This window comes from Pelodiscus sinensis, chromosome 4 (genome assembly GCF_052426305.1).
Source record: "Pelodiscus sinensis isolate ZL-2025 chromosome 4, ASM5242630v1, whole genome shotgun sequence".
Taxonomy (NCBI): Eukaryota; Metazoa; Chordata; order Testudines; family Trionychidae; genus Pelodiscus; species Pelodiscus sinensis.
In genome coordinates, this window is record NC_143055.1 from 94,069,448 (window position 1) to 94,091,852 (window position 22,405).

Here is a 22,405-nt window from a genome sequence, read left to right on the forward strand (position 1 = left end):
CAGTGACATTCCATCCACTACCACCCAGTTCAGTGACATTCCATCTGCTACCAAATGCTCCAAGGAGGTTTTATTAACTTTTAAGGCATGCAAAGGAATACATCAAAATAATAAGCACCAAATGTTGCTCTTCCACCCAAGCAACTAGTTCCAATGAATGCTTAAGCAGAATGAACAGGATTTGCCTTGCACCTTTAACATAGGCTAATCTGCAGGAACTATTGAACTCAAAATCCATTTAAAAATAATAAGGGTAATGATTAAAACAGACTATTCCTTGGACAATTAATGGCAGCAATTAGAGCAACAATGTATCATTGTTAATATCTCAAACAGCTGTCAAACTTTAGGCATTTCTCTTCGAGACTGGCAACAGAACTGGAATTTTGCAGCTACTAGAGTGTATCAATGCCTCTGTCAACACCAGAGTACAGACTGAAAGGAGAGTCTAAATGGAGGCAGAGAAATTATACACAAAAATATAGTTGTTTATGTCTGTGGAGATGATAATAAAAGTATATATAGCTAATGATCTGAGAAAATTCAGCAAAATGAAAACACTAGCAGTCTTAGCTTTTAGAAAACCCACCAAGTTTTAGATGACAACCTTTACATGTGGAGTTAAAAGAACCTTCACAAGATCTGTGCAGTGTTAAACTTGAAACTACATGGAACATTTCCGATGTGGGGATTCATCAATTAAATGCAATATGCATTCATTATCTTAATCACGTAATACAGCAACTCATTACAATGTGTGTGCACAGCAAATGCAGCAAGGTTCACTGATACTTAACTGTGAGCCATTTCTTTAATATATTTTTATTTTAAAAGTTAATATTTGGTAATGTAGGTTTACTCCATGTTATTAATATTAGCAAAAGTAATACATTTTCCCAGTTACTCAATGTGACTTCCCCAGCCATGCTTCCTGATTATACAAATTATGCAATATTATTACATTAAATTCAACAGTAATAAAAAATGTCATCCCTCTCCTGCCCATAGAGATAACTTTACATTTTTGGTGAAATATTAAAGACTAAATGGCTCTAATAAAATGTTATCAGCAGCCTTTCATAGTTTCTAGGACTCATTAATTAGGAATGCGCACCAGCCAAAAAGATATAAATCACATGAACATGCGACCACAAATAAAGAGCATTACAATTACTCGAAATTACTACATTGGTGATAGGTGGACAAATGTAATTCACCATTATATGGATAGTCATTTTAAGTATTATTTGTTTGGAGCAAAGGCAGGAAAATAAATTATTTGCACAATTCAGCATACTGTGCATAATAATATTGGTATATACCAGTCTGTTTTCTTCAAGAAAAACAAATATTCATGAAAAAAATTATATAGATTTATAGCTCACAAGGCTTTATAAAAATTATCAGTATTGGTAGTGAAGTAACTATGGGAGCAAATAAAGTGCCACACAGCCTTGGGCAGTGGATGGGTCTACAGAAGGTATACTCATTAATCCACAGTGCAGTAACTCAAAAATTTAAGAGAAAAGGCCTGTCATGTTCATTTTATCAGAACTGTGCTACTTCCATTCTTGATGCGTCTCTTTGTACCTCTCCTTCTGCTCTCGAGCCAGACTTCCCCATGTTACTGTAAATTCAAGAACAGATAATTGACCTGATGCAACTCCTGGTTCTGACAGTTACTTCTTCAGTTGCCTTAGAGCTACTAGCTATTCACAGAGGTGCTGGGATTTATAACACACTCTGGAAATATAACACAAGTGCTAAGTATATTGTTATTCTCACTAGCATTAACTGAAGAGGCAAAAGAGGATAGCAGGACACAGGTGGGAGACCTGGATCCTAATCCCAACATTTCCTACACGACCTGGGCAAGTGAGTGAGCAACAGCCTGATTTTTCAAAGCAGACCTCAATTTTTCTAGGTTCAAGTTTCTGCACACTATGCATTGTGAGCAGAAAGTATCGATATATTACCAATCATTAGATGTTCATTCATGGGGGTAATGCATTGTAGGTGAAAAACTGCTTTCAAAAATTCAGTCGAAAGTCCTAACATGCTTCCTAAGAGGAGTACTGCTGAATAGGAATACATGGGCTGAAAAGTGCTATCTTGTGTAGAATCTAAGTTGCTGCAGGTAGTATGCACTATAGTTGTAATTGTTGTTAGGAGGTTACAGACTTACACTGCTACCTCTCAGACTTGAAAAACTTGTATTTTGTTCTTAATAGCTGGCCTTGCAGTCTTAGGTATGTGCACACAGAACCTCCTGTCTTCTAGTACATAGCAATCAGATCATGGTCTTAAAAAGATGATTTTTGTTAAAACAAAAAAAATATACTTTGTTGCTAGGTGTTATAGGGCAAATGAAAAAAAAAAAGATTAAGAATACAGATAACTGCTTCCCAATTTGAAGAGTTACAGTGTTAGTTACATGTAGTCCAACAAACTCCAAAATAAAGAAAATAACCAGATCACATCTGACTAAACATCTCCTGTTCTAGTTTCATATCTGTTTCTTCAATATTTAGTTCTTCCCTGGTTTAATTCAGGTCTCCCAGCCTCTCTTCTGGTCACACAAACTAGAATAGAAAGGTCATGGCTCCCAATTCAAAAGCCCACACTCTGGTTCCATTGGCTCTCCTAGCTTCCTGACAGCTCACTTCCTACTTTTTTAGCATTCCGTAGACTTGTTTTGACCCACTGTCTATGGTTTTAACCTTTACAGGAAGTTTAGTTAACTGAATGACTGGAATGTCCAGAAAAGGGTAGTACCTCTCCCATTCATCACAAACACAGAGAGAGATATACACCGATAGCTATTATGGCTGGGTGGGAGTCAGTATGATTAGATTAGTGGATATCTGGGCAGAATTTATCCCTGTTACATGAAAACACAGTTTTGTGCTAACTGCTTATCTGTGATCATGGTACACAGTCTTGTACTGAGGTCAACAGTAGTTTTGCCTTTCAATATGAACAGTCTAAAATACAGGTTTCATGATCAAATCATTAAGTCTTCTGCCGTTTAAAAAAAAGTATGTAGCTCTCAAAAGGCACAGCAAAAGCTTTTTGCCTGATATTTTTACTCTTGTAGTTTATCGGCCCAATAGAGATATGACAATAAACACTATAGTAGAACTCTGCTTTTTTAACACCAGTTTCGAACCATTTTTCCTGGAGCTAGGGATGGACGGGGACACAAAGTGAGTTTGCAAATCAGATTAAAAAAGTATGTATAATTCAGTAAGTTACAGAAAAATCCATATCATCATCATAAAAATCCTTGCATGTTCCTCCTATGACATCCCTATGGAGAATTAGGAGTGTACTGGACCAAAGTGGGTGAAAAAGCAAGCATGTGTGCCAAGGCATAAAACAACAAAGGACAAAAAGACTAAAAATAAACATATGCAATGCACAATGAACTAGTGTAATTCCATCCTATTTAGAAGATTCCTTCATAAACCCCAGAAGGCATGAAATGTTGATTTTGTTTTGTTTTCCCTCCGTTCAAATAGAATAAAATATTGCTAATACCTGAATCAAGTATATTTTATTCAGCATTTTTTGGCATTTCAAGTTTCATGAGACCAAGGAGATTCCTGGGGATTGAGGAATTCCTCTTTAAATCAGACATTTTCATGACTTAATAAAAGAGTTAGAGGAAAGTTAAGTCACTTTGTGGTGAATATTTTGGACCCCTTATATTACTTCAAATTAATTCAGCACAAACATCTGGTTGTAACCAATGGTGATCTAGAAGAAAAAATCCTCTGTAGGGAAATACTTGTTCCCCTCCAATAATCTATATGCTTCTTCAGTTTGTAGTTACAGTTTGCTTTAATAAGTCTTCTCTCTCGGACCAGGTTAAAAAACAATAGAACCAAATACAGTTTAATAGGGATTCTCGTTTACCAAGGAAGACACGAGAGGTGTGGTAGCTCACTCTGGCAGGGAAAGAGTTACAAGCATGTCAGAGGAGGCTCTGGTTTTAGCTACAATCACTACAGATTGAAACACCTGAATTATGACGATACCAGTAATTATTTTCTCATGTGTCAGCTCCTTCCGATTACCTTTTAAATTTCCTGCCCATTTTTACAAGAACTTCATATCATTTACTCATGAAGAATGGTAAGGTAACAGCAATTCATGATGCCATTTTTAATAAATATACATATCCTACCACCCAAAAAACTTCTGAAGTGTTTAGACCTGTCTGAACAGAGCTGCAGAACAAGATCCAGGTGGGTTCAAGTATTATGTCTCTTTGGGAGTCTTAGCATGAAATTTATCTGTTTTACTCTTTCACAAATAAATAATTAAAATGGTTTTTTTTAAATTAAACAGACCCACCATTCTTTAAGAGAGCATGAACTGTTGTGCCTATCAGCTTTAACACTTCTTGCAGTTTAAAAAAAAATAATCTTTCTGTGGATATGGTGTTCACAAAAGTGAGGAATGAATAGCAATTGCTAGAGACAGGCGTAGTTCAGGCAGGTGATGTGCAAGCTTTCACATACATCTCTGCTAATGCATTTCAAATCCTGATGTTCAGTATCTCTGGTATTCCAGCCTTGGGCTTCTTTGGCAGAGACAGCAAATTGCACCCAAATGTGCGGCGATTTGGTGATATAGATCGACGCCCACTAGGGAACATGAAACATTGTCAGTTTGGATTTGGCTCTAAAGTTGATTTATTTTAAAATGCCACTTCTACAATAGAAGTTCTTCATTTCCAATTATCCCACTGCAAGTCATTATTAAAAAGGATACTTACAATGGCAAGACATTTAAAAAAAGATAACGAATGCCAACTTTTTGTATCTTAATTAAAATTGTGACTATTTACTTGGAATTTCAGACATGAAGAGCCACAATAAGACCAGCAAATAATTGTTTTTGGCCTAAACAAGCTCATATTGTAAAACGTTTTAAAAGGGCAATCAGAAGCACAGTTTTCCCAGTTTCCCCATCAATGTTGTTTAATATTTGGTCTATTTTTATTCTTTGCTGAGAATAATAAATGGAGATGTTGAGATAAAAGAAATGAACTCCCCCTCCCCCGCAGAGCAGGTGGAGTGAGCTATTTGCCTCATATCCCTTCTGTTTCTTGATGCTCTGCAAATGCAACATTAGGATGTCTGTTTGCATTTTACAAGCCTCTCATGAACTCCACCCATTGGTCAGTCCATCCAAAAAAAGGTTATTTCATTTCGGCATAAAAGTCAATGGTTCACTTAAATTTAATCCCAGACTATACAGTTTCTCCTTTTGAAGCTTTACATAGAGTACATTTGTACTCCTAAGCATTTTTTAAAAATGAAAAGATTAAGACCTCACACGTACATTGAATAAATAAATAAATGAATATGTGCCTTAGAAACAGAGCTACATAAATATCAAACTACTGTGAACTAGAGCATTCTGGTCCTTCCCTTCTCTGGGTCTGGTACTCTCCACAAAAATTCCATGCAGAGATTACCCCAGCATCAGGTTAAATAATGATAGTAAACACCATTGGATGGATCTCCTCCATTGCTGGCAGATCCCCTAGAGCTTCCAGTGGACACCAAGAATCATGGCACCAGTTCAGACATGCTGTCAGAGCCTACCTACCGTATTGCTGCCCCCCAAGTTTGTATAAATTTTTCCAGGTAACTTTTGTGGTACTAGAGATGGGATGAAGTACAACCCTTCTGGCCTTGTATCTTCTTGTCACCACTTCCTCCTGCACAAAGAACCTGGGGGGAGGGGCCTCTGCAGGAGCCAGAGGCTGGAGCACCAAGCTGCAGAAACACCTCAGCTGCTCATTCACGGGGAAAAGTTCAGAACCTCATGTTGAAGGTTCTCTTCCACATGCAGGTCAGGAGGATATCCCCCTGGCTAGGGTGACCAGGTGTCAGGTTTTAATCAGAATGGCCAGTCAAAAAGGGAACTGGAAGGCTCCAGTCAGCACACAGGCCACGTGGGGCTGTCAGGCTACCCAACAGGCTCCATCTGGCTTCCAGGATCAGTTGTCTATGGACTCCTAGATTGAAGGATGGCCACAGGGGCTCTATTTGCTGTTCCCATGCCACCCTGAACACCAACACCTCAGGAGCTATGGATTTGGGGCCTGTGGGTGGAAGCAGTGTGCAGAGCCACTGGGCAGCATCTCCACTTAGGAGCTAAAGGACATGGCATAGCTTGCAGGGAGCCACCTGAGGTGAGTGTGCTGCCCTCATGCTTCTCCCTCACTTCCCCAGCCTTGGGCTCCCTCCAGCACCCAAGCAGCCTCCCAGAGCCCCTTCAGGTCCTTCAAGCCCCTGCCCCAGCTTGGATCCTCCTCCTGAACTCTGAACCTGTGATTTTAGGCCTCACGCCCCAAAGCGGATGCATTCTCCTCCCCTCTGCACCCCCAATTCTCATCCCTGGCCCCATATCCCAGAGCCCACTCCACACCTCTAGCTGATGCACTCCCCTTCCCCTGCACCCCGAACTCCTCATCTCTGGCTCTACCCCAGAACCTGCACTTCCAGCCCAGAGCCCATCGCTCCTACATCTCAACTCTGACTCAATCCAGAGCCCACACATGCATCCCAAGCCCTTTGTCTCAGGCTTCACCCCATATCCCCACCCTTGCTGAGGCCCTCATCCTGCCCACACCCCAACCTCCTGCCCCAGCACAGTGAAAAAAAATGAGCAAGTAAGGGTGGGGAAGAGCCACAGAAGGAGGCAGGATGGACTGAGCAAGGGGATAGAGACGAAGTGCTGAGATAAGACAAGGGTGTTCAGTTCTGCTCAATTAGAACGTTGTCATCCCAACCATTGGTCATAACACTTTTCATGCAAGCCTCTCAACATTTTAAAAACAAGGTAAGTAGATGTGATTTTACCCAGTGCACAAAAGGGAAGTTTGAGGAAATGAAAGGTTAAGACTTGCATAAGAGCACACCAGCAAAGCACATCAGTAGCAGAGCTGGGAACAGAAGAACCCTCTTATAAAAACTATATACAGTAATAGTCTACAACAACCAGCAGTCCTGTGGCACCTTAGAGACGAACATATATAGGATCATGAGCAAAACAAACTTCATCATATGAACTGGAGTGGAAACAACAAAATCCAAGTATATATACACTAGGAGAAGCCTGTCAATTGTAGGACCCATGTTAATGAAGCTAATTAAGTAGACTGATGCATCCCATTCATAGCTTTCGATGTGAATATGCAAATGTGAAAGGCAGGAGAAATTACCTTTGAACTGTGTTAACCAATTAGTATTTTTATCCAAGCCCAGACTGACAGTGTCAAGTTTGTAAATGAATTCCAGTTCAGCAGTCTCCCTCTGTAACTGGGTGGTAAAATTCTTTTTTATAAGAATGTCTATGTTTAAATCCATTTTTCAATGTCCAGATAGACGACGGGCCGCATGCAGCCCATGGGTGGTGTGTTGAGTAGCCCTGCTATAGGGGAACATTTTAGCCTGTTTGAGACCCTCTGTTCAGTTTGGTTTTATGCAGGGATCAACACATGGCCCATGGGTTGGATCCTTTGAACATGGCCTCCACTGGGAACACACTCCACAATGGCAAGTCAATATAATGGTCTTTGGTTGATATATGTTTTAGTAGTTAAATTCCTGGATTGTCACTGCTCATTAAGAGTGCTGACAAATATTGCATTTTCTTAAAATCAGCAGAACTGACTTAAATGGGGCCTGTGTGTTGTGTAGTCTTGCCTTAATCTTTGTATTCATGCCCGTCAGTTTGAAGGAAGCTATTTTCATATATATTCACATGTATATACAATCATACTTAAGTTGCGGCCCTCGGCACGTGCTTTGAGTATCATTGTGGCCCCCAGGGCTTCCAAAGTTGAGTAGTCCTGCCCCACAAGTTTGTGTGTGTTACTGTTCCTGATGTGTGTCCATTATACATGGCAGAGGGGCATTGTGGGCAATTGATGATGTATATCACATTAGAGGATGTGTAATTATATAGGTCCCCAATGTGGTGGCTTATGTGGTTAGGTTCTGTGATGACAGATTGGCAACAGGGTTTGTTCCAGCAGCAGATTCCTGGGTGAATATCTGAGGTGTGGTGTGTAGCTGCTGGTCAGTATTTGCTTTGGGGAGTGGTGAGGGTGATGATTGGCCTGTAGGCCATGAGTGGCCTGTCTCCCAAGGCCTATGAGTGAGGGATAATCTTCCAGAATAGGCTATAGATTGTCAAGGATGCACTGGAGGGGTTTTAGCTGGGGGCTGTTGGTAAAGACCAGTGGTGTTCTGTTATCTTCCTTGTTGGGACTGTCTTGAAGTAGGCGACTTCTTGGTACTTGCCTAGCTCTGCCAATCTGTTTTCTCACTTCCCGAGATGAGTATTTTAAGTTTTAGGAATGCTTGATAGAGACAGGCAGTCCCCGACTTACGCGGATCCGCGCTTATGAACGGGGCTCTCTCGCCCCGGAACTCTCAGGCAGTGGTCCCGCCACCTCGACCTCTGGGGCGAGAAAAGCTGCTCCCGGTGCCCTTGGTCTGCTGGGGACCGTCTCCAGCAGACCAGGGGCACCGCGAGCAGAGCCGCAGCAGCGGCGGCACCCCGCTGCCGCTGCGGCTTTGCTCCTGGTGTCCCTGGTCTGCTGGGGAGGGGGGCGCAGCTAGTGTGCCCCCCCAGCAGACCAGGCTTTTGTTGTGGACCCTGGGGCAGAGCAGCGGGGGTGCTGCTGGGTTGCTCCAGTAGAGCCAAGGAGCGGTACTACTGGAGCAACCCAGGAGCACCCCAGCTGCTCTGCCCCAGGCGTGTCCGATTCAGCCGCTGCTGAAACTGACCAGCGCTGACTACAAGAAGCCCGAGGCAGAGTTGCTCTGCCCCGGGCTTTCTGGAATCAGCCACTGATCAGTTTCAGCAGCAGCTGACTTCGGGACGCTTGGGGTTCTTAAGTTGAATCTGTATGTAAGTCAGAACTGGCGGTCAGTTTCAGCAGCGGCTGAATCTGGACGCCAGTTCCGACTTACATACAGATTCAACTTAAGAACAAACCTACAGTCCCTATCTTGTACGTAACCCGGGGACTGCCTGTAGTTATTTGTCTCTCTCTGTGGGATTAGAGCAAATCCGGTTGTGGGATTGGAGCAAGTCCGGTTGTATTTCAGGGTCTGAGTGTAGACAACTAATTGTATGATGTGTCCTGCATGGAAGCTAGAGCTATGTAGGTAAGAATAGCGATCAGTAGGTTTCCAATATTGGGTGGTGTTTGTGATTATCATTTATATATACTGTAGTGTCAATGAAGTGGATCATTTGTGTGGACTGGTTCAGGGTAAGGTTGATAACTGGACGGAAATAGTTGAAGTCTCCGTGAAATTCAAGGGTCTCCGTCCCACGGGTTCACATGATGAAGATGTCATCATTGCAACATAAGTAGGAGTGATGCTGAGGATGAGAACTGAGGAAACCTTCATCAGCCGTAAAAGTGTTGGCATATTGTGGAGCCATGTGGGTACCTATAGCAATGCTGCTGACATGAAGGTATAAATGGTCTCCAAATTGGAAATAGTTGTGGGAAAAAACAAAGTCACATAGCTCAGCCACCAGTCTAAACGAGTGTACTCCTACTGCAGCAAGCTGGTTGTGTTTGGGACTGTAACTTCAGAAATGATGCAGTATTTTTAATTTTCATATGAATAGGAGTCCTCAGTCTAACTTGACATGCTCTCTTCCCAGCTATAATTTACATTAAAACAGTTTCACACCTATTTCTGCAACTCTGCTAGGCATATAATAGTATCTGACTAGTACTACAATATTTCTGAAGAGAATGAATCCCTTTCAGCATTAACATTTGCTACACCAACTTATGAAAAACATGGGTATTCTATCCTGAAATCCAATTTAAAACCTTTGATAAAGTTAACAATTGTATGCCTACATGAAAAGGGACAACCCGGTATTTTACACACTGCATACTATGCTTTTCTAGTGCAATGATCTAAACGGCTGCAACCCAAACATTAAGACAAAGCACTATCAAATCTTAAAGACAGTCTGACTTAAGTCAGTGAAACATAAATAAGTTGGCTTATGGCAATATGGAGAGAAAATCGTTGTGATGTGGAAACAGATGTCCCTGTACATTTTTCACAATGTGGCAGCAGCCAGTGCCTCGTACGCATGGCTTCGCTTGCTAAATTAAAAAATTAATTCAGTGCTAACCTGAACACATTGTATTAACTTTTATTCTAGCTACATTTTCAAAGTAAAGTAGAAATAGCTTTGTTTTAATTAAAATTTTCCATTCATATAAAAACCTTCATTAGCAAAGCATTTTTTCCTAACCAAGGCAGACGAGGCATTGTAACCAAAGGCTCTGTTTCATTATGTTAAAAAGTTATGATTACAGAAAATGTCACAGCGCCAAGATGCACTTGTGGCCAACATAATCGACAGATGCCCACGCGTGCGCGTGCACACACACACACACACACACGTGAAAAAATATGGCTAAAAACATCTAGCATGTCAAGTACAACACAAGTGATTCTAGCTGCACAGTACTTAAATATAATTATGCCACACTTGTGTAAACTCAAGTCAAATGACAGGCCAGAGAGAAGGTAACTGCTTTCTGATTCAGGAATACAGCCTTTGCAAGAATAATCTCAGATCATTTTGAATCAACTGTTCAAAAGGACAACTATAACAGCACTTCCCAGGGCAAAAAAATTCTGATATCCTCGCTACGGGAGCAACCTCTGACTTCAATGTGACTTCCTATATGAATAAAGTTTGACCAGGAGTTTAATTATACTAGGAACCCAGTGAGGACAGTAGGACAAAAGTGAAAATGCTGCCATCCATTCAGCTCTGACAGTTAAATTCCAACACTCAACAAACTTCAATACATGCCAAATATATCTCATTTCAATTATTTTGGCCTCAACTGGAGGTAGAGGAGAAACAATGAAGGAATAACTAAGAGGGTGCAGGATAACAGCTTCATTTTTTTCTCTCCCAACTATCTGGTCTCAAAGTCAACTGTGGTCACTGATGAGTACAAAAATGATCACCTCTGCTTAGTGTCACATGCAGAAGAAGGACAAATCACTGTTTTCTTTTATCTAAAAATCCCAATGATGGGAATCGAAGACACACTGGTTATCCACAAAGTAAGGATTCAATTGTAGTGTCTCTCACAACAGGTCTTTTTAAGAGCTGCACAACACTCACCACTCACCTTCCTGCTGGAATAGAAGATGAGTTGTAGCAGCAGCAACCAGTGGCCTGGTGGGTTTCTGGTGGCAGAAGGCTGCCTTTTTGTTCCACCTGCAGCAAGGGTGGATGAGGTGAGGCTACTCTGATGAGGCTGCCCCAGCATGCAGCTTTACTCCAGCTAGAGCTGGGGCTGCCAACAGTTCTATTTTTAGTATGGCAGTTCCAAAGGGACCGGGACTGTGGTACTAAAAATAGCACCGTGGGTGGTCTCTGCTCCAATGCTGGCATGCAGTCCCACCCCAAGAGCATCTGGGGTCGGGGCTGCGGGGGCTTTTGGAGCAAGGACAGCAGTACTAAAAATAGCACCACGGACCCATGTCCAGCCCCCTCAAACTGCTTTCCACGTCAAAGTAGAAGATGGGGTGAGGAGAGGAAGGAGCTTGTGGTGAGGAGACAGGAGAGGGCCAAGGCAGCAAAAGAAAGGGGAAGGCATCAAGGAGCAGGGTGGATAAAAGAAATGTCAGGGGGCCAAATGGAGATAATGAGGAAGAGAGCAGGGGAAATGGAAAGGAAAGTGTCAGTGCGGGTGGGAGAGAGGAGAGGACAGTGATGCTGGGAGAGAAGAGGGGAGGGGCAATGGGGGCAAGAAGAAGGAAGAGGAGACGGAAGGAGTGGATGCCAGGAGAAGAGAGGTTGAAAGGCGGGGTGGGCATGTGGAAGGCAGGGGATGGAGCAAGTCATGTGTGAGGGTGCAGAGGGTGGTGAGGGGGTAGGCACCGGGGAGGAAGAGAGCAAGGGGGCAGGTGTTGGGAGGGAAGGGGCACTGAGAGAAAGGGTTGGCACCACAAGGGTGCAGGTGCCAGGGGGACTGTGAGGTTGAAGCAGAAGGGCAGACATGAGGAGGGGAGGGATGGGCACCAGGAGAGAGAGAGGCCGGGCAGGTGAGTAGAGGGAGGTGTTAGGGGAGGGGTAGCTATAGATGATCAATGGAGCTAGAGGAGGAGTGGGCACAGGGGGAAGAGAAGGGCTGGTGCATACATCAAGAAGGATGGAGAGGGGGCAGGTTCCCAAAGGGCTGAGCAAAGTGAAAAATGCAGGGGCCAGGACCGCAGAGGAGCGTGAGGGGTGGGGGAGCAGCAGCAGGCACCAGGGGAGCAGATGGGGTGAGGGGAAGATGGGAAACACGGCAGCAGAAGGAAAAGGGGGAGACTTATAAGATATTAATAACTTGGGTGCCACAGCTGCAGACATCCAAACAAACTCAATTTCCTGCACAAGACAAAATTCATTCCACTCATGAGTAGAAAAATCTTAGAGGGAACACTGCTCACGACTTGCTTTATGTTGTAATGCTGAGTGCCAGTTCCAATAATAGCTTACAAATGCTACATGTATTCATAACATATCTTTTAAAATAGTATGGTATATATTCCTTATGGAAAGTGACTATAAAATTTAGCAGGAATGAAATGTGATTCTGCAGGAAGGTAATATGGGCTATAAAATTACCCTAAAAACATCAGGAATTTGAGAAAGTTTCTCTGAACTACCCTACATAATTCTAGAGAGATAAATATTAAATTCTATGGACTATTTAAATTAAATTGTTTAAAAAAAACAGATGCGTTAAGTGATGTTCATTATCTAGGCTAGATTGTGCACACAGCCTTGTAATAGAGGCAGCATATAGCTGTGTTGTGCAATGGGCAGGGCAGCGAAAGCACTGCGCCCTCAGAACTCTTCCCTTGCTCACACCAGCAGCAGATTACTATTACCCACCATGTGGACTCAGTTACTTTGTCTAGTGCGCTGATGAGGAGAAGGCAGAGTCAAGGCTCTACCACCCAGTCCTCATCCTTCTCTGTCTACTCCTCACCCACTGCTTCAGAGAGCGGTGCTGGTACTGATTGTGAAATAGAAGGCACACCAATTAGTCCCCTTTATGCAGCGCTTCACCTGTAATGAAAGAGGAGCTAGGGCTCAGGCTATTTTTTAAACATTCACAACTGATTTAGCAAGCACAGATTTCTGTGCTCCATCTATAAAAAAAATCCCCTTTCATTTGTGTTATAAAATTGAAGTATTAATGTAAGTCATGATATTGGTTTAACATCCTTGATAGATTAGAAATAACTAGAACATAACAGCCATTCTGGATCAGACCTAAGATCCATCTAGCCAAGTACCCGGTCTTCTGACAGTGAGCAATGCCAGGTAACACAGAGGGAACATACAGAACAGGTCATCATTAAGTGACCATTGCCCATTCCCAGCTTCTGACAAACAGAGGCACGGGACACCATTCCTGCCCATCCCGGCTAATAACCAATGACGGACTGATCTTCCACCCACTTATCTAGTTCTTTTTTTAAACACCATTATCCCTGAACTACAATCCATGCAATCTATACCGACACAAAAAAAATCCAGACACCATTCTTAAAATGCACACGCATTCAAACCCAACTGATCTCTATGGGCCAAATAGTCTTCCCAGATATATTGTTGATCTCCACCGGCCTACCTGAATTTACATATGTACAAACAACATACATCACTTCCTTCTCTTTTAAAGAAACACTTATTCACGTGAGTAACGCCAGTAGCACCATCAGGGTCTAGTTAAGTTGTGCTTTTATTTTCTACTTGAGATAATGAGCTTGGGCACTGTTACTATACATGGGCTTATAAAACCCTTACTCGTATTAGTGATTAATTACTCACATAAGCTGTTCCACTGATGGCAATAGTCTGTTCATGCAACTAACTGTTCACAGCATATGGGGTTATTAGTCTGGTCCTATAGGAAAATCTAAATTAAATCTTATGTCATACAAGATGTCTTATACCCTCCACTATGAGAAAAATGATAGTACTGGAGGAGAGAAAGTTGTTAATATGCAAATGATTAAATCAAAATGTGGTTATCCATTACCTTTTTAATCCACAACCAGGGTTTAATGTTACTTTGTTTTTACATGACTATTATAATATCATCAGTAACATTTCTGGAAATGTTTACAGTTTTATCTCAGTCTATTGTATATATTCTCTGCTAGCAATTACAAAAAAAAAAAAAAAAAAAAAAAGACACAATAGTAACCTTTTCTTCCCCAAAATTACCTGCATAGTTTCACAGAACAAGTTAAGTAACAGTACATGGTAAATCTGAAGGGGGAGGAGAGGAACATTCCTGTCAATGTCTCCACACTTTTCTAAACATTATGAAAAACAACTATATTTTTAGAATCCTAGAAAAACTCTGAGTAATCATGATATATATTCTCCAGTTTCCAATGTTGATATAAAAGAGAGGGGTGGGTGAGAGAAGGAGGAAGCAAACATTATGAGAAAATGTCTGAATAGTTTTAAGCAAGAAAAGGAGCTAGATACTTACTGTGTCCTGAGATTTATCTTTGACATCGTAGACTGTTAGTTTTATTTTAGTCTCCTCATAGATAGGATATTCCGGTGGGAATGTCACACCAGTCAAAAACAGTGGGTCTCTTGTTCCCTGTATAGCACAACAGCTCAGATTCAGTAAGGTGGCAGCTGTGTACTGTACAATACAGAATTATGGACAAGTGTGCAGAAACTATGGAGCTTTAAGGAAATATATCTGCTACAGTAAAGAGAAACATGAACTGCCCAATGCTACCAAAGTCAGCAACTTAAAAGCTCATAAAACTAGCAAATGACGACAAATGCCCTCATGTGGCCCTGTCACCATAGATCAGTACTCTTAATAGGGTTCAGTGATAAACAATTCTTTTTAAAATAAGATGTTTTATAACCGTCTTTCCTTAGGGCTGTTATTGTGTACATAGATATAATTTGTGCAAACAACTAAAGATGTTGGTTGATTAAATCATCCAAAAGAAAAGCTCTCAGTAATACCAACACAGTTTCTAAAAAAAGGATGAGCTTAAGTATCATGCTGACAATTCACTCAATTTCTTAACCAATGATTATCTTCTCAAGTTAAACATGTAATCATTGCATTTTGCAGGTTTAATTCCAAACCTACCTCAGACTGACTTGTATAATAACTCTATACCAACAGAGGTAGACATTCTCTTGCTAAGTATCTGGTTCAAAATGTATAGCATAATCTCCTAAACATTATTTTGACTACAGACTTTGGATATTACATTTTCTTTTTTTAAAGAATACAACAGTAGGGTCTGATGGAATCCAGCAGACTGTTAGTTTTCTAATTACCTTTAGCAATTTAAAAATCATGCTACACTAACAACTATAGTCAGTGCTAAGATATGAAAACTTCTAAACATAGTATATGAAGCCATTGTTGTCATTTCTTTGGCATAAACATATATAGGAAATTACATACAAACTTGTAAAGATATTTTCTCAAAACACATTAAATTTCCTAATAATTCAAAGCAAGCTTTTAGCATAACTCACATAACATTTGCCTGGTGTACGTTCCATTGTTAATGAAATCTAGCAAGTACTAAAAAGGAAGTATCCTAACCACAGACACCCAGAGCGTGAACATGACAAATTCAGAGCTCAGTTCAGAATCCGGGTCGTCCCCATAATAGAAAATGAATCTACTTATGTCTGAATCATCTATTCCACCTACAGCCATACAACAAGCTAGGAGGTCTGCACTGAACCATCCTGATCTCTTACAGGCTATTTGAGTAATGCAGTTTCAGGATGGCTGACAATTCAAATCATGACAACTGAATTAGCAGTCAGCTGGAATCAGAAGATCACACACAGTGCTTATGAAACAGTCCTATGGCTTAGATTTGTCACACAGCTCACTATCTGTTAAAGTAATTTTTAATTTGTTTGAAAGGGAGACTCTTTCCTGCTTTTAATGATCCTCTCCAATACTTTGTACACACAGTTATGTTTACGTTACATTGTTTAACTTATGCAGTTATTGTAGAAAACAAACTTTACTGTTTATGAGATTGATATTTTGGGAGAGAATTCAAACACTAGCAAAGCAACATCATGCAACTTTTGCTTCAAAACATAAAGCCGATTATTAAATCTATACATACCCCTCATTTTCCAATAAAAAAATAAATAAAAACTTTTCAATCTGCAAAAACATCAAGTTTTCACTGAGGGGAGAATAAAACAAAAATGAAAAGACAACACACTACATAATGCATACTATATTCTTCAGTGATTAAAATATTTGACAAGAACTCATTGCCACTCATATGCTATCTTAATTTTACATAGCTTTATTTCTTAATGAGAGCAAATATTTTCCAGATCATTCTAAAGCTATGTCTGAAAAGCCAGACTATTCTTTAGGTCTCCTGTTGGAAAAAAACAGACCTTTCATGAACAGGCAAGATCATTTCAGACTGTTTATCCTGGTTACATGCCAAGAACTGCAGACCATTCTCAGGTATGCTTTGCTAATAGCTACAATAAAGCTTGCCTATTAAAGACCATGCACTAACTTGGTTCAGCTGTTCATTTACTTTCTAAGGAAATAAACTGAAATGTAGTAATGAATGGTAATGTAATAAAAGGAAGCTCACCTCCACAATTTCAGTGCTTGAATATCTCGTCAAAGTCTGTTCTGTTGGATGTACTACTGAGATCTGTACAAATGTATTCAGCTTCCGATCACGGGCACTAGCCACTAGATCCTTGCATGCTGGAAATGGTACAAGAGAAAACAAAAAACTCTAAAAACAAATCTGAGAAAAAACTCTGACATGGGACAAAGCAGACTAAACTACAGCTCTGGATTAAACAGCAGAAAGACTGAGCTGATTTAGCAAAGGAAGTCTCTTGGAAGTACCTTACAGAAATAGGAAGTCACATGCTGCAGAGCTGAATTGAGATGTCGTTTCCACTAACCACATTTGCAGCTCCTGCAGGACTCCCCTGCCAGATACTCATCAACTCTTTTATATGAACACATGCACAGCTGTGACAGTGGGAAACTTCAAAATTAAAACATCTGCTTTCAGCTAATTTGCTATGAACTTTCTCTTTCTCGAGGGAACCTTACTTGGTCATCTTTTGTCTGGCAAGCTTCATGGTATTTGAGTGCTTCCAGAAAATTCTAAACCAATTAACATTTGTTGCTGATTACACTGGTTTAGATGTTCTAACACCACATTATCAATTTCTTGATTAGTTCTAATCATAGGGTAAAGCTGACAAAAATCAACTGTTATGTCAGTGACTGACAGATATAAATGGGAAAAATAATTGCACTCTGGCTATAACACATCATTATTAAAACTCATTTTCCTGGATAAATATGAAGGAATTCAGTTTTTAATTAATAATGATTTTCAATCTAGACTGAAAACTATGCAATTAGTACCTCACACAGCCCTGCAAGTGAGAGAGTATACTTTCCAGACCCAGTCTCTCATGTTTACAAAAAAAAAAAAAAAAGCAGAAAGGGCTGCAAAAGCAGTTCCTCTCCCTTCCTTCAGCCATGAGTAGTAGCAGAAGCACAGCTGAATTGCTGTGCAGCAACAAACATAGCCAATTGGTACCAATGTGAATTGACTCCAGAGCTGGATGGAACCTACTATGCAGCTCTCTTCAGTTAAAAAAAGGCCCCTAGAAAGTGAGGTGTGATGGGATTTACTAATTTTTTCAATTCACCAGTAGTACCCTAGCAATCCCACCAATCCAGGCAGAGGCTAATTCTTGTTAAAGGTGATTTCAGGGCTTTACTGCCAGCTTGGAACTCATCTAAATGCAGCTGACCTTCAGATTCAGCACCTTAAAGAAGAGCTGTGTTACTCTCCAAGCAAGCTACCTGGCTCTGATGAGAAGGCAGGATGGGAGTTCTGGAGAAACAAAACATGCCTAATTTGGTTTGTATTTTTCTGCTCTGTGTTTGGAGTTTATTGTGTTTGGAATGCCTTACAGACCACATAAAAGGAAAGCAGCCAGAAACTTTCATTGTTTTTGTAGTATTATTAAATCAAAACCTGGAAACAATAAAGCACAAGCCCCAGAGGGCATTTTGAGGTTTCTGTTTAAATCTGGATACCCAGTGAAGTCTACTGTTAGACACTCTCACACTGGTCCTTCCATAGCTTAGTCCTGAAACCAGGAATACAAACAACCTCTGTACTTGGCGAAGTCCTCACAACATGCCTGATATAATAGCAACAGTGCCAAAGGGCAACTCAGAAGCAATTTCTGAAGCCACAACTTTAAAAGCTCACCAAGGCTGTGTCCAGACTCAATGTTTTTTTTGAAAAAAGTAGCCTTTTTTTGAAAAAACTTCACTTTCGTCTAGACTACAGCCGCGTTCTTTCGAAATTAAATCAAAAGAACGTGGCTTTTCTTTCAACGGCGGTAAACCTAATTCCATGAGGAAGAACCGTCGAAAATAAGTGAGTGTGGACGTGGGGAGGCCATTTTTTCGAAAATAATGGCTTCCAGGAAGAAGCCCTGGTGGACAATGTGGGGCATGCCTTGCATGTCTCTGGTTCCTGTCTGCAGCCATTTGTTAAAGGGACAGGCACCCTCACAGCCACTTGTGGCAGCAAAGCAGCTAGAGCACACGGCTGGTTAAGTGCAGCATGTCCCAGCCCCAAGACCCTCCTGGCCCTTCTAGAGAGCCTTCTGGGGACCCAACCAGGGGCTCCAAACGCCGGGCACCAGCATGGTCTGGGCCAGAGCTCAAGACCCTTCTCGAGCTCTGGGGAGAGGAGGAGGCCTTACAAGCCCTAAAAAGCAGGCGGCGAAATGTGGACATTTTTGGCTGCATGGCAGAGGCCCTGGCCCAGAGAGGACACTACCTCCGCACCCAGGACCAGGTGCGCTCCAAAGTTAAGGAGCTGCGCCAAGGTTATGTCAAGGCCAGGGAGGATAGCTCCCGTTCTGGGGCAGCCCCTCACTCCTGCCCCTATTATTCTGAGCTGGACCAGATCCTGGGTGATCCAGATCCTGGCATCTCGTCTAGTCTGGCTTGGCGGACACTGTGGTGGACGTGCCAGAGCAGTCTGGAGACGGAGACATGGTGCCAGAGGAGGACAGTGAGGAGACGGCGACCCTCACCCTGGAGCCAGTCACACAGACCCCAGAGGCCTCCCAGGTGTCATCTGATGCCAGAGATGAAACAGCAGGTGAGTGCAGTGAGGTTGTGTAACACCCGGGGGGGGGGGGGAGGTAGGTGGGTGCACAGTGGGTGATGCACAAGGGAAACCTGTGATGCTCAGGCTGATGCCCAGGTCACACACGGTGTTACCTTCAGAATGTCTGATTCCCCTGTCTCAAGGAGTGGGCATGCCCTTTTGGACAGCTGTTGCACACATAACTGATTGTGACAGAAATGTAGCCGAGTTAGTCTGATCTGAGGAACTGGGTCTGGCCCACGAAAGCTCATCCCCTAATAAACCATCCTGTTAGTAGTTTAAGTGGTACATAGTCCAGTTTTTTATGACTGATTGCGTCTTCCTCTTTTCCTCCACAGCCGGACCAGCCGTGCAAGAGGGCCGCAGCACCCCAGCCCCACCTCCATCTCGGGGACATGGGAGCCGCAGACACAGGCGTGTGTATGCGGACATCATGAGGCAGTATGTGGAGGCCGTGCAGGAGCTCAACACCGTCCTGCGAGAGAGGGCAGAGGCAGAGGCTCGGTGGCATGACCGGCTGATGGAGGAGCTGGTCCAGCAGCGCACGTCCCTGTGTGCCACTCTCAGGGAGGTCTGCGGCTTGCCTGCTCCTGTGCCTGGTCCTGCTCCTCCAGCACACCATGACCCCGCCCCACCAAACCCCCCTTCCACAGCAGCATCCCTTTCCCCCCATGGACCTCCCTCTCCCCCAGCCCCCCAATCCCCCAGCCCCTCTCTCCCCCTGGCCCTCCTCTCCCCCAGGCCTCCCAGTCCCAAGAGCACCTACCCTCTGTTGTCCAGCCAACAGACAGTTGCCCCACCCGATCCCGTGGCCATGGTGGACCCCGAACACGAGGCCCAAGCAGGAGACTGAGAGCAGGCAAGCACCGTGCAACCTGATCCCCTTCCCCCCTCCAGGTTTCAAGCACCCCCATCACCCTAGTTAAATAACAAGGATTGTGTTCAAGAAAATGTTTATTGTACATAGTTTGGCATGAAAGTATATTTTCTACATCAAAAATCAACAAAAGCTTTTTTATGTTTGCAACACTTATACTATTTTCCAGTGAGTGATATTTAAAAAAATAAACCTGAATTTATTCTTTTGAGACAAACCCTGGTGTTTATTATTTCTCCAAACAGGGTCAGGAGATGGGTTGCAGAGGGAAGCTTTTATTGGGCCAGGGCCCAGTCCCCAGGCAGAAGCCCCTCAGTAGAGTCAGTGGCCTCCACTTGAGAATTGCTCCCGTAGGGCCTCCCGTATGCCAACAGCAGACCGGTGAGCCTGGCGGATGGCAGCTGTCCGGGGCTGGGCACAGTGCCTCTCCTGACTATCAGCACCTGTACCCCACCCTGGTAGGAAGGCCTCCCCCTTTCCTCTCCACCAGGTTATGGAGAACGCAACACACGGCCACCACCTCAGGGATGTTGCTCTCCCCCATGTCTAGCCGTGTGAGCAAGCACCGGACTCTCCCTTTTAAACATCCGAATGCACATTCCACCTGGTTGCGAGCCCGGTTAAGGTGAGCATTAAACTGCTCCTTGCTCGCAACCAGGTGGCCGTGTAGGGCTTCATCAGCCATGGCATCGGGGGTAGACGGCATCAGCCACTATGCACACTGGCATGTGCACATCCCCAACCGCAAAGTCGTGATGCGGGAAAAATGTTCCTGCCTGAAGCCTCCAGTAGAGGTACGAGTTCCTGAAGATGCGAGCATCATGTGCCCGCCCTGACCACCCAACACAAATGTCAGAAAACTGGCCACGATGGTCGACCAGGGCCTGGAGGACCATAGAAAAGTAGCCCTTTCTGTTAATGAATTGGGCTGCTCGATGGGGCGGTGCATGGATTGGAATGTGTGTCCCATCGAGCGCTCCTCCACAATTCGGGAAGCCAAGGGCAGCAAAGCCGGCCATGACGCTGTCCAGATCTGCTAGACAGACGAGCCTGTTCAGCAGCTCAGAATTGATGGCCCTCACCACCTGCAGAAAGAGACAGACAACAAAATTTTAGAAGGGGTGCCTTATCTCTTAGGAGGAGAACCCACCACCCACCTTCCCTCTCAAACACCCTGGGAATCCCCTCCTCAGAACCCCCCCCCCCCCAACAATTCAGGGTGAGTGGAGGAGCTCCCTCCCACTCACACTCCACTTTGCCCTTCCTGACAGTCTCCCTTCCCCCCCACCGCAAACTGTGACTGTCCCCAGACAATGACTTACCTCCATCAGGATGTATCCAACAGTAGACCTGCCCACTCCAAACTGGTGTCCCACGGAGCGGTAGCTGTTGGGGGTGGCCAGCTTCCAGAGGGCAATAGCGACCCTCTTTTCCAGGGGGATAGCGGGCCGCAGATGGGTGTCTTGCCGTTGCAGAGCCGGGGCGAGCCAGGTACACAGCTGCTGGTAAGTGGTCTTTTGCATCCAGAAGTTGTGTAGCCACTCTTGGTCATCCCAGAGCTCCATAACGAGCCGGTCCCACCAGTCAGAGCTGGTGTCAAGCCTCCAAAAACGCCTGTCCACAAAGAAGTTTGGAGGCAAGGGCAGTGGGGCTGCATGTCGGACGATCCCTTCGTACCTCTGGTCTGGGTCCAGATGGGGAAGTAGCCTCATGACTGTGTCATGCAGATGCAGCAACACTTGCAGTATGATGGCGTGGGGTCATCGCCTGCCCAGGGGCAGCTCTGGCTCCATGCCGAAACAACGGGTCTAAAACAGAAAAACCTCCACACAAAAAACCTGCTGGGGTGTCCCAGGAAGCTGAGCACTCCAAACCAGCACTGCAATGCCTTGCTTACCTCCTAAAGGGACAGCAAAGGCAGCTGCAGGAGCAGAGCAACGGGTGTTCAGGGGCGTCCCTTTAACCACACGTCTCTGCAAAGGGCAGGCAGCAGCACCCGGAAGGAAATGCTGCCCCCATGCCCTGGCAGAAGCGGTTCCAGGTGGCTTTTACTTTCGAAAGAGCATCCAGCAGTCAGGACGCTCTTTTTCGAAAAAGCGGATCGATTTTCCGATCCATGTATTGTAGTGTAGACGCTCTTTTTCGAAAGAGGCTTGCAGTCTAGACATAGCCCAATTTACTGACATGTCTGGAACTACTGGCACTGCCTTATCTCACT

The 22,405-nt window shown here is 43.5% G+C and overlaps 1 protein-coding gene across 5 annotated transcripts in view; it reads right to left on the bottom strand.

Annotated features, from left to right (window-relative positions):
- Nucleotides 1–22,405, bottom strand: part of INPP4B (inositol polyphosphate-4-phosphatase type II B) — a 476,735-nt gene that overhangs the window by 241,401 nt on the left and 212,929 nt on the right. For 3 of the 5 annotated variants that reach the window (XM_075929898.2, XM_089777992.1, XM_075929897.2), the window contains 2 exons: nt 16,734–16,852; nt 14,597–14,713 (listed from right to left, as the gene is read on the bottom strand). The exons of 1 other annotated variant lie outside the window; for it this stretch is intronic. In XM_075929898.2, the coding sequence (XP_075786013.2) occupies nt 14,597–14,713; nt 16,734–16,852 (236 nt within the window). Of the gene's footprint in view, nt 1–14,596; nt 14,714–16,733; nt 16,853–17,004; nt 17,024–22,405 lie in introns of those variants that run through there. One more of the 5 variants, XM_089777994.1, reaches the window with a different exon arrangement.